Raw genomic sequence first — 13,313 nt, forward strand, 5'->3', positions numbered from 1 at the left:
TTCCTGTCATCGTATGTTGTCCCCAGCACCTCCCAACATATACACACAATTAAAATAAAATAATAGATCTTTTAAAAAAAATTGTGTGGGGTGCACTGGGTGAGGTTAAAGGAAACTGACGGACGGGAAGGAGTAGAGGCTAGCACGAGGCTGGCGTAGTCCTTGTTATTTTGGAATAGGAGCCATTCAATGTAAGGTGTAGTACCAGCACCTGTGAACAAGACAGGCCTAGTCAGGTTCTCCAGTTAGTCTTATTAGGATTCTAGGAGTTTGTTAGAGACAGGATTGTGGTATCCTAGAAGAGAAGTACCCATTTTATATTCTTTTGCATTCAAGGGCGAGTGCCATGGAGTTTACAGTAATCCTCCTGCCTCAGGTTCCCAAGTGCTGGGATTACAGCTATGAGTTACCATCCCTAGCTCTATTTTATGCCTTTGGGGTGGGAGTGGGGGGCTGGAGTTCACGTTGCCCAGGGTGGTCTTAAATTCACAACATAATCTGAGGATGACCTTGAACTTCTAGTTCTCTCATTTCTACCTGGGTGCTGGGATTGCAGGTACAAGCCACCAGCTACTCTGTGCCCTTATGTGGCATTAGGGAACAAAGATCAAACTGAGGGCTTCCTACAAGCTAGGCTACCACACTTTGAGCTTCACTTCCAGCCCCCATTTTGCATAATAATGGAAGGCTGTGTTTCAGGAATTGTGAACAGAAGCATCCTGGGGCCACTTGATTAATGAAAGACCAGAGAAATCCACAGGGTGTGGAGCTAGGTGTGGTGAGGAAAACAAACCCTTCAAATCTGAATAATGATCAGTTATGATAATTAGGTTTTGTGGGGGATTTTTTTTTTTAATTCAAATTTGTTTGGGAAATTGAACCCAAGGTCTTGCACAAACAAGTTGCCAAACGTGGTAAAGAATGTTGGCCTAGAGGACATTTGTTTTTTTTAAAACCTGCTTGGGGAATGAAAAGTCAGGCAGCATGAGCTGCACCCTTGCTGTTCTGTACTTACATGACTGTACTGCGTGAGAAAGAAGCACATGGCTAAAATTTATTTTAGAGAAATCACAGACTCAATGGGCAATTGACATAAAATGTTCTTGCCAAACTCTGGGGGGCTGGGGGAGCATCTGGGGCCACAGAGCAGGCTCAGTAGTGAGAATCAAATGCTCTTACAGGGGACCTGGGTCTGACTCCCAGCACCCAGTCAGTAGTCTCACAACCAGCCACAGACGATCTGATAGCTCTGGCCTTGGAGCGTACCTGTACTGACTTGTGTATCCACCCACAGACACACAGACATAGTACAAATAAAATACATCTTAGAAGAACGCCATTCTGCCAAACCACCAAGTCTGCCAAATCCACCAGCTATATGCACTGCGTCTTTTTTGGGCCCGTTGATTTAGTCTTGATGACAGTCAAGACTCGCTGTGGTACAGGTCTCACTGTCAGAAAAAACAAACAACAAAACCAAAATGAAGCAACAAATCCTTGTTGTCAGATACACTGTTCCAAATACTCACCAAACAGTCCTTAAAGATGATGTAGAGCCCAGTGTCTAGGACTGGCCTGACCCAAGGTCTGAAGGCCTGAACCAGGCATGGTACATACACTTTCTAGCTCAAAAGAAAGTAGAGAAGCAAGCGACTTGTGTTACTTTCCGCCTTTACTACAAGTTCATGCATTTTGGTTGCCTAGGGTGGGAGCGTGCTTTGCACATCGTGGAGAGTTAAACTCATTGGTGATCATGCATGGGCCAAGGTGATCAACCATTGGCTCCAAGATGGAAAGCTGGGGTGGAGGTGGAGAGGGCTAGATTGACCATCTTCTTTTTCTTTTGCTTTTTGAGCAGTCTTACTTTCTGTAGTTCCTGTTGACCTTGATCTTCTTGCTCTCATTCCCTGAGTGCTGGAAATACCGCTGTGCCCCCCCCCCCCCCACACACACACATCCACTTTCTGGTGGTGCTGGGGATTGAACCCGTGGCTTTGCTCATCTTACACAAGTACTCTATCCACAGAGTCACTTCTCCAGCCCCTCCCCCACTTTACTTTTAGCTTTTTCTTTCTTACTGTCTGGTTATTGTGGGTTTCTATTTCTTGGCCTCATCCCTTTCATCTATGCCAGCTGGGACGTCTCCAAACACCCCACCCCCACCCCCCGCCCCGGACAACTCTCTTCCAGTTCTGCCTTCTCTCCTGTAAGCTTTTGGTGGTGATCTAGAGGACTGGCGGGGTGTCGGGGGCCTTATCTGATGTGGTGGGCCTGCCAGTGGGTTAAAAAGAACTAATGTTTGCAGAGACTGGAGATAAAGCTGTGAGAGCCAATCAAAGCCTGTGCTCTCACTGGACGAGGACACCGATGCCGCAAACAGGCAGCAACCCGAGAACAAGGCAGAGGAGGTTTTTCCCAGGTGCTTCCTTTGGCTTGTTTTGCTTGCTCAGTGAATTTCAAGCATCACTTTTTTTTTTTTTTTCTTTCTTTTTTTCCGGAGCTGGGGACCGAACCCAGGGCCTTGCGCTTGCTAAGTAATCGCTCTACCACTGAGCTAAATCCCCAACCCCTTCAAGCATCACTCTTACCCTAGAGAACATGGTATTACCCCAGAATGGTTGAGGTCCTCAAGCAGACAGTGTAGGGCCACTCCAGCCATAGCTCGTGAGCGGGGCTGCCCAGGACTTCATTTGTCCACATGTATGTCCTTGAACCTCTGCTTCATTATGACTACTGAACATAATCTATCCTGGAATCGAGCCAGAACCTATGAACTCCAGTCTGACCTTGATCCTTTGCTTGGACTCCTGTCGTTAACTTGCTCAGTTAAAAACGTTTTTTTGGGGTTGGGGATTTAGCTCAGTGGTGGAGCGCTTGCCTAGCAAGAGCAAGGCCCTGGGTTCCGTCCCCAGCTCCAAAAAAAAAAAAAAAAAAAAAAAAAAAATACAGAAAAACATTTTTTTTTCCCTGTCAGTCAGTGCTGGTACATACCTTTACTCCTAGTACTGGGGAGGCACAGGCAGGAGGATCTCTGTAAATTTGAGGCCAACCCGGTCTACAGAGTGAGTTCCAGGACAGTTAGGGCTACACAAAGAGAAAAACTCTGTTTCAAAATGAATGAATGATTGAATGAATATTAAAAAAAAAAACACAAATCAAAAAACTACCCAAATAAAAAACACTATCTCCATCTTTTACTCATTCTCCCTTTAAAGGTTGACTTTCTAGGTAAATAGCTAATAGTGAATTATCATACTAATAATTAATAGTTGATCTCTTTGAACTTCTAAGCAGCCAAGACTTGAAATTTGTATGTCACCAAGACTGGCCTTGAACACCTGATTTCTAAATTCCTTACCTTGGTTTTCTGGAGCACTGGAATTACAGGTGTGAGTCAACCTAGCTAGGACATATATACCTGCAGATTCCAATCAGGTTGCTGGGGAATAATGAAGGAAAACCAGTGCTTCCACCTGCAACGAGGCAGCAAACGTACATTTGTAGCAAATTGTTTAAGAACAAAGAGGAATTCGAGCTCTTTTCATCCAGATGAACTAATATGTTGCAGCTGTGAGATGTATGTGTTTTCTATATCTTGATTATGGAAAACGACTAACGGCTCTAGGTCTTCTTATCTCTCCTACACGTGGAGAGAATACAAAGTTGCCCTATAGACCTGTGAAGAAACCCAACGGCATCCAGTTTGGGCTAGTTCTCTTTATTTTTATTTATTTATCTCTGTTTTTTTTTTTTTTTCAAGACAGGGTTTCTCCGTGTGTGGCCTTGGCTATCCTAGAACTTACCCTGTAGACCAGGCTGCGGTCAAATGCCCAGAGATCCACCTACCTCCGCCTCCCAAGTGCTGGGATTAAAGGTGTGTACCACCATCATCCCACATCTTTCTTTTTAAAGACAGGGTCTTGCAAATTTCCTAGGTTCATTTTGAACTGTAGACCCTCCGGACCCTCCTGCTTCTTTTTTTTAACTTTATTTTTCCTGAGCAGGGTTTTCCCATGTAACCCTAGAACTTGTTCTGTAGACCAGACTGGCTTCAAACTCAGAGATCGCCTTCCTCAGCCTCCACAGTGCTGGTATTAAGGGCATGTGACACAACCTTCTCCACCACCCGGCTTTATCTCAGCTCTTGTGTAGCTTGGAATTACAAGTGGGAGCATCAGGAGTTTAAGGTCATCTTCTGCTCCTTTAGAGAACTGAGGCTAACCTGGGCCACATGAGCTCCTCGAAACACAAGGAGAATAAGTTAGCCAAACAACTGAGTGCTTACAGAACACGTAAGTCTTATGATGTCCTTTCAATGTCACGGCGGGCACACTCTATTGCCTATATTCTCAGTGTTCCTTAATCAGTCATTTATTGAATGTTGTGGGCCTTTTGTGACCTCACCAGTCTGCCTTCTTTGCATAGCTGTCACCTGTACCATATCAATGGGATATGGCCAAGCATAAGGTCTAGGCACACTGTCTTCACTGCCCTCTGGTCTATGTAGGGATAAAAAAAAAAATACTAATACTATAAAGATAGCATGATTAAATCCAAAGGTTCCTATTGGTGTTTGTTTAATGAATGAAGGTGCACTGGAAAAGAGATTTGGTTTTTGCCAGTAGGTGTACCTGAGGTGATCCTGGGTCAAGGGTGGATCCTTGTTTTGTGTGAAGATTGGGTGGGCTATTTAGGGTGTGTCTGGGGAGGGGACAACTTCAGCTTACATGATTAGCAGTAACCAGAAAAAATTGTTTCTTCTTCAGTGAGCAAGGACTGAGACTGGAGGTTTCCAACATGTCTTCAGAAAGTAAGTTGCTTGGATGGGGACCAAACTGTGGCTTCTGGAGCTATTTCTTTGATGCTTTACCCAGAGTTGTCTCCCTGTTTGGGTATTTTGGTATATTTATCTACAAATGTGTTGGGCTATATTCATAGCTATCCCAGGACACATTCTGCCTACAGCTTGGACACGAGCTGCATCTGGGTTTTTGTTTGTTTGTTGTCTGTAGGAATGTGAGTTCTCATCTCTTTCTTACCTCTTAAAAAGTAGGCTCGTAGGATGGGGACAGCTCTGGTAAACAGTGTGACTGCTCTTAGCTGCTGCATGCCGAAATGATTGGCAGTGGAGTTTCCCCTGAGACTCAAGAACCTACAAATAGGGGTGTTACTACCTCAAAGGGCGGTCTCCTACTGTAAGGGTCTGTATGGGAAATGTTTGCAGGTAAAATGATTATGCTTCAGATTCTTGGCAGTGACGTGTGGAGATGACCAGGATGTGTGGGTGAGTGAGTGGCATGAGCCAAGTAGCATTCCACATTAGAGAAAATGGTCATAATCAAGGCCTTAGGTTTAATCTTTAGAGCAGAGGAAAGAGGGCTGAATCAAGAGTTAGGAACTTTGCGCTCTTTTTTTTTTTTTTTCCTTTCAGGGGTTGGGGTGTTGATAGGGTTTCTTTCTACATCGTCCTGGCTCTCTTGGAGCTCCCTATATAGACCAGGCTGTTGGGTTTAAAGGCAAACACCATTACCCCTGTTTTTTGTTTGTTTGATTAGTTGGTTTGTTTTGGGTTTTGGTTTTTAAGTTCATGAGATGGGACTGGGAATGGGAGTTGGTAGCAACAGTACTTGCCTAGCTAGCAAGGCTCTAGACTTGATCCTCAGGACTGGAAAACCTAAGTAAAAATGGTGGCACACACCTTTTAATCTCACTACTGGGAGGCTGAGGTAGACTTGGAGAACCACAACCTGGTCTACACAGTGAGTTCCTGGGTAGCCAGGACTACATTGTGAGACCCTGTCTAAAGGGAAATAAAATTAGTTAGTTAAAATAAATGAATGAAAGGGAAAGAGGTAGTAGGGTAAAAAAGGTAAAAATCTGAACATTAATGTGCTGCTTGAAGTTGCTGCCTTTTAACACCTTAACACAACTTCTGTTCTTTGGGAAGGGGAACTTGCAGAGTCTGCAGTTTAACCTCTTACTGATGAACCCCGCTTGAAAATAGAGGGCTCTGGGGTTGACTGTCAATGGGTCCCTATCGTATGCATGTTCCAACAAGCAAGAGTGGACTCATCTGTTAGAGCCTTTCCTGTCAATAGTGGACCCAAGAGTCAACAGGGCATATGAGTTCCATGCCAAAAATCTGGCTTGGGGTTGTGGGGGCTTGGGACAACTGATCAATATGGCAGGCCCAGAGAGGGAGTTCAGAGTGTAAGAGTGAGAAGCCATCATGCTAAATAGCGTTGGATTTGTGTTACTTCTAAAATTTACAATGACAGTCACTATAATTGGGAGAAAGTTCAAGGACACTCGCAGGGTGTTTAGCATAATTCTAACACCTCTCTGGATGTTTTGACTTTACATGCCGAGATCATGAATTTAAAGAATGCTGCTCTGCTGAGTTTTGGTGCTGCAGATAGTGCTGATAAAATTACTCATGGCCTGAGGTCAGTGTTCCCAACTTGGTCAAGCTTCAAGGATGGATTATATAGCTTGATCACGCTAGCCCTTCTAGTCCTGGGAATACTTTTATTCCTGCCCATTGTGATAAACATAGGGCCTTGCATTTGCTGATAAAGCCATAGACTAGTGATCTAAATTTCTATCCATTTTTTGTTTTGTTTGTTTTGAGGCAGGGTTTCTGGGTGACCCTCTGCATGGAACTTGCTATATAGACCAGGTTGGCCTTGAACTCACAGAGATCTGCCTGCTTCTGAAGTATTATGATTACAGGCCTGTGTCACTACACCCAACCCTAGTCTCCTTTATGTCTCCATTGTGTGAATGTTTGATGCCTGCAAAGTAGGAAGAGGGAGTTGAATTCTCTGAAAGTGCAGTTTTGGGTGGTTGTGGCCCTCTACGTGGGCACTGGGAACTGAACCAGGTCCTCTGCAAGACAAACAAGTGCTCTTAACCACTGAGCCTTCTATCCAACTCCCTTAACATTTTGCATTTTAAACATTTTATCTTGAGATATGCGATTCCTAAATTGCTTGAGTTCTCTGTAGCCAAGCAAGCCTTGATTCTCTTGCTTCATGAACAGCTGGGATTACAGGACCCCACCCCTGGCTGTCTCTTTTCTTTGTTATCTAGCTAATGTGCAGAGTTATTCTTGAATGCAGTGAGTTGTCTCAGTCTTGGTTAATTGATTATTCTGTTCCTGGGCTCCTCCAGATTTTCTACAGATTTGTACTGTCAGAGATCAGCTCAGTTTGCTTAGAGCTTGTTGTGCATGTTTTTCTCTAGGATATACTTCAAGGTTTATTATACTGGGTAGTGGTGGCCTGTGCCTTTAATCCCAGCTTCAGTAGCAAAGGCAGATGGATCTCAAGGAGTTCAAGACCAGCCTGGTCTACAGATTGAATTCCCGGACAGCCAAGGCTTCACAAAGAAACCGTCAACAAACAAAAACAAATTTATTGTATATGTATGAATGTTTTGACTGTGCATGCACTTGTGTGAGCTACCACACGGGCACTGGGAACTTGTTAGACCTGAGAAAAACATGTCCACAAGTATCTGATTAAGCAAGCTTTATTTAGACTGGCCATTAGCTGCTTCTCCCAATGTTAGGATTCAGAGAACAGCCCCTCACTGACTTGAGGTCCCTTTTATGGGGAAGGGTTAGGACTGACTGAAAACAGGTGTAAGTACTCAGAAGAATGAATGGGATACTCTAGGCTCAAGGCTGCCTGTGGGGTAAACACAAGACTCTTCATGTGAAAGAGGACTCATCGAGGTATCTGGTAAGACACATTTCATAAGGCAAAAGGGCCATCATATATCACAGGTTCAGGAGTTTAGCAAAGCAAAGGGCTGCGTATACATACATCATGGGGCCACAAGTTCAGTGAAGGTTGAACTTGGTTTGCCCTACAGTCAACTAACCTGGGCTCAGGGGCTCACAGAGACTGAATGAACAATCAGGGAGCCTGGTTCTAACTTAGGCCCTCTGCATGTTATCGTTGTGTACCTTGGTCTTTTGTGGAACTCCTAACAGTGGGGGAAGGGGTGGTCTTCCATTCTTGCTGGCTTTTGGGACAAGGGTCCTACCAGGTTGCCTGGTCTAGCCTTAACATGAGGGGAGGCGCCTAGTCTTACTGCAACTCGTTATGCTATGCTCCGTTGAGGAGTGGGGGGTGAGAGGAACAGAGGGACTGCAGTCTGGAAGGTAATATGAGAAAATAAATAAATTAAAGGGGGCGGAGAGATGGCTTATCAGTTAAGAGGACTGACTGCTCTTTCAGAGGCCCTAGTTCAATTCCCAGCAACCACATGGTGGTTCACAGCCCTCTGTAATGGGATCCAATGCCCTCTTCCGGTGTATCTGAAAATAGCTACAGTGTACTCATATACATAAAATAAATAAATCTTTTTTAAAAAGGAAATTAGAAAAAAAGAAAAACATGGTTTGCAGACTTAGGAAACAAACTTATTCTTGTAAGGTATGGAGATTTAATAATGATGTGTAACAATGTTGCTCCTTAACAACAAAGAGATTCACTAGCTAAACCCTGGGCTTGTAAAACCAGTACTCTTTTTTTTTTTTTTTCCTTTTTCTTTTTTTCCGGAGCTGGGGACCGAACCCAGGTCCTTGTGTTTGCTAGGCAAGCACTCTACCACTGAGCTAAATCCCCAACCCAAAACATTCAGTATAAGTGGCTAGATCACTTATACTGAATGTTTTGAATATCTCAGTTTGTAAACTTCTATCATAGCTCTTTTGTCCTTCAAGTCTAGGGTGCTGTGCCCCCTTCCCCTTAACTAGTTAGGAAAAAGAGAACATGAGAAGGTTCCACACTGGGGATGGACTATTGGACTTTAACCTGGCTTAAATTGTTTTGTGTGTGTATGTCGGGGGGGGTTATGTGTGAAGTGGGGGGGGGACATACAAGTGGTCAGAGGATAACTGTTTCTCCCTTCCCATTGTGGGTTCCAGAGACTAGACTCAGACTGTCAAGCTCTTGTGCTAAGTGTTTTTACCCCGAGTTATCTTGCCAGCCCAAGAACAGTGCCTTCAGACAATCAGCACACTGAAGAGGAGTTGGGAAAAGACTGTAAATTTGCTACAAAACCTTCAAGTGACTTTTATCTGATTGCTATAAAATTGAAAATGTGTATACCCCATTTCAATGGATAGTAAGAAACAAACCAAGCAATTCCAAAATAATCAACTTAGCCTCAATGCTATTATTTTGTTTTAGAATATAATTTTAGAAAAAAATTTTTAGTTGTGTGTGCCTTTCTGTGTGTGTCTCTGCGTATGTGTTCTGTGCATTTGTGTGTGTACATGCACACATGAGTATCAGTGCCTGAGGGGGCTGAGGTATCTCATCCCCTTGGAGCTGGAGTTCAAGCAGCTTCAGTTGTGAGCCACCTCACCTGGTGCTGGGACTTGAACTCTGTCTGTCTGGTCTTCTGTAACAGCTGAGCCATCTCTCCAGCCCCACCTACGCCCATAACAGTTGTTATCAGGTTACTGTGAGTTGGTACACCCTCAATTACTAACAAAGTGGTGTCATTAGAATCTTTCTATAGGGTGTATATAATTTTGTTAGGCAGAAGAAATTTCTTTCCTGTTTTAGTGATTATAAATTCAATTATCCTCATCAATTTAAAATTGGGTCTTTAATGGGTAGAAACGAGGTAGAGCTTCACTTTAAGAAAACAAACTTCAGGGTTGGGGATTTAGATCAGTGGTAGAGCGCTTGCCTAGGAAGCGCAAGGCCCTGGGTTCAGTCCCCAGCTCTGAAAAAAAAAAGAACCAAAAAAGAAAAAAAAAAAAGAAAAAAGAAAACAAACTTCAGTCATCAAACAAGCCTTTCTCTAGATGCCACTGATGCTCAATCTTTTTTGTTGTTGTTGTTTCCATTTTTTTCCAGAAAAAGAAGTCAATCACAGCAGAGCAAGAGCAGGATGTAGAAGAGGAAAATCAAAACCGAGACATAAATTTACCAACGATGAGCTGAAGAGACTTAAACAAGAATTTAAATGCACCCCTTATCCAGATTTCACGACCAGGGATGAGCTGGCACGGCAGTTTCGATGCCAAGTGGATGTGATCGATGTGAGTTAGATATCTGAAGCTTTTTGCGACGATGTCCTTTTCTGAAGCCATTTGGAAAATGCATAGTCATGTAAAAGCTGACTGCTGTGGGCAGTGTTAACATGTCTGTTTTCATCTTTTTTTTTTTTTTAAAGATTTATTTATTTTAGTTATATGAATACGCTGTTGCTATCTTCAGACACACCAGAAGAGGGCATCAGATCCCATTACAGATGGTTGTGAGCCACCTGTGGTTGCTGGGAATTGAACTCAGGACCTCTGGAAGAGAAGTCAATGCTCTTAACCACTTAGCGATCCCTCCAGCCCATGTTTTCATCTTTTTTTTTTTTTTTAATTTGTTTATTGATTCAGACACACCAGAAAAGGGCACCAGATTCCACTACAGATGGCTGTGAGCCATCATGTGGTTGCTGGGATTTGAACTCAGGACCTCTGGAAGAGCAGTCAGTGCTCTTAACCACTGAGCAATCTCTCCAGCCCATGTTTTCATCTTTTAATGTGACTCGGCTTATGGAAAATAACCTATTATGAGGACAACTTGGAAGCAGGGACACATTTAAGGAGCTATTGTCATGGGACTGGAGAGATGGCTTAAGCACTCTGGCTGCTCTTCTAGAGGGTTCGATTCCCAGCGCCTACTTGGCAGCTCATATCTCTGTAACTCCAGTTCCAGGGCATCTGACACCCTTTTCTGGCCTTTACACACACATGGTACACAGACACACATGCAGGCAAAATACCATACACAAACAATAAAACAAAACAAAACAAAACAAAAAGGCCACACTGACTTGGGCCTTGTGAGAGTCAGACAGATAGATCTCTTGAGTTTGAGGCCAGCCTGGTTTACAGAGCAAGTTTCAGTACAGCTGGAGCTATAAGGAGAAACCTGTCTTCAAAACAACCACAACCAAAAAATTAAAAGTTATTGTTATTACCCAGGGTGCCATCCAGGGTGGCAACTGCATTGGTTTCACACTGGGCATTTACTGTGGGAAGAACATTTTATTTTTGGTTGTGAGCCTAGCCTTTAACAGCTAAGCCATCTCTCCAGTCTAGGGAGGACATTTTAATATTGCAAATATTGAACATTTGGAAGGTTTGCTGAGGTGTTAGGTATAAAGGAGGGGCAGGGAGGGTAGATAAAAATCGCCCTGAAAAAAAAAAAGAAAGAAATGGAACATTGAAGTTCTCTCTATGTAGAGGCCCCATGGGGGATGGACTATTGACTGGCTTGTGATTATTATTTTTAACAAAATCTATTTGCTTGAAGTGCGTTCACAAAGACAGCACTTTGCAAACATTCTAACCTTCCTCCATGATGTCCCTGAGCCTTGGAGGGGTTTGTTGATGTAGATGTCCCTGTAGTGAGGGTTAAACATTCACAAAGTGCCCAGTTCCTTGACAGATACATAATATCTGCTTCAACTACTGTTTCTTTGACCAAGGGTGAAAGCAGAACAAATCTATATTATAAAAAAGTATCTAGAAGGCAGTTTGACCACATGGCTCATTTAGTAAAGTGAGTAGCTTCCCTAACTAAGGTACTTAAACTCTGAGTCTTCTGCCTCAGCTTCCCAAGTGCTAGGATTGCAGGTGTATACCATCAAGAGGCAGAATCTCACTTTGTAGCCCTGACCATCCTGGGACTCACTCTGTAGACCTAGAACTCAGTGAGATCCTCCTGCCTGTGCCTCCCCAGTGCTGGGATTAAAAGTGTGTCCCTTCATGCCTGGCCCCCTTCTTAAAAAAACAACATTTTATCATTTCTACAACTTTTAGCCCCCTCCCCTAAAAAATATTCTGGACAATAATTTTCATGTATAATTGTTTTAAGGAGGCTTTTAAGAAGTGAAGCCCAGATGTGCTTAGGACCAAATAAAATACCAAGGCATGACAAACTCTTGCCAAGATTCTCATCTTTGAGAATCACAATTTGTAATACATTGTATCTTGGTTGGGGGCAGCCTGGTGGAGTGTCTAGGGAGTGTTAAGGGACAGTTCACATCTGTCTAGATGCAGAGGTTAGAGCAGGGTTAGCGGGAGCGGACCTCCACGCTTAAACATGGAAGTAGGACTGGGGGCTGACTGGAGGGTGCACAGTTCACAATCTCCATCATGATGTGAAGGCTTAGGAAAGGCCACCTTCATTTTCCCCATCTTTTCAAGGGAAGCAAGATAGTAAGGCTGAGTCTAAGTGATGTGAAACTCACTGTGGGGCTGGGCATGGTGACAAACACCTTTACTTAGTTCTCTGTAGGTGATCTCTGAGTTTGAGGCCCACCTGATCTGCATAGTGAGTTCCAGGACAGCCAGAGCTGTATAGTAGAGAAACCCTGTCTCAATCAATCAGCCAAACAAGTGAAGAAGCACCGTGGGGCACTGCTAGAAAGCAGTTTTGAGTAACGAATTCCTTTTCCTCTTTTAGAACTGGTTTCAGAATAAAAGGGCCAGAACCCCACAAGAACTGAAAGACACATTTTCTGCCATCAGAGGAATGCGCAAGTCTGGAGACTACATGCTTATAGGTCGCCAGGATACCCAGGTACAAGCTTCCAATTGCGACCCTGGACAGATTTCTTACACCCAAGTGGCACCGGGTGGCCTTGCTCTCTGTTTTGTGCAGACTGAGGAAGCTTCTCGTGAGCAGTATGGGTCATGTGACTATGTGGTCCAAAGCATCGGAACGAAATCAAGTGGCGTCGTGGATACTCTTCCCCCGGTGTCTGAATCGCGTTATGTGGGTGACCAGCCTGAGACACAGGAAAGCCAATATTCCACATTCTCTCCTGCTGACTATGTTCCTTGTACGCAGGGGCAAAGGCAGATGGATTATACCTACTCCCCAATGTTCTCAGGACAACAGCAGAATAACTGGGAATATCAGCAACAACAGCAGCATCCTCAGAGCTACCAAGAGAGGGCCTCCTTGGCAGACTGGCTCATTGTGCACCAGAGTCATAGACAGAGTCTCTAGACTTAGGGCAGCAGGTATCCTCCTTCTTTCCCTCAGAGCATCAGGATCAGTTTGCTCCAAGTAATGGAGGTGCAGCAGGCTCTTAGATGATCCTCTGCAAGCAGCCGTCATGGTCCCACCAAATGCCTCTTGGGCTACATGGGCAGCAAGGGAGTGCTGTCAGCTACACTGTTTAGGAGAGCACACACGGTATACTGGGTCCAGCCTACAACTCACAAGGTGCAGGGATTTAGAAAGCAGCATGGGGGCTAAGGTAGTCTTCTGAGAAAC

The 13,313-nt window shown here is 44.0% G+C and overlaps 1 protein-coding gene across 1 annotated transcript; it reads left to right on the top strand.

The window, feature by feature from the left end:
• The first annotated feature begins 9,677 nt into the window (after positions 1-9,677).
• Cphx1 (cytoplasmic polyadenylated homeobox 1) lies at positions 9,678-13,313 on the top strand. Its single transcript, XM_039095224.2, has 3 exons — positions 9,678-10,066; positions 12,495-12,611; positions 12,693-13,313. Exons 1-3 carry the CDS (start codon positions 9,830-9,832, stop codon positions 13,041-13,043), a joined length of 705 nt encoding a protein of 234 aa, XP_038951152.1. The 5' UTR covers positions 9,678-9,829; the 3' UTR covers positions 13,044-13,313.

Source organism: Rattus norvegicus, chromosome 16, assembly GCF_036323735.1.
Source record: "Rattus norvegicus strain BN/NHsdMcwi chromosome 16, GRCr8, whole genome shotgun sequence".
Lineage (NCBI taxonomy): Eukaryota > Metazoa > Chordata > Mammalia > Rodentia > Muridae > Rattus > Rattus norvegicus.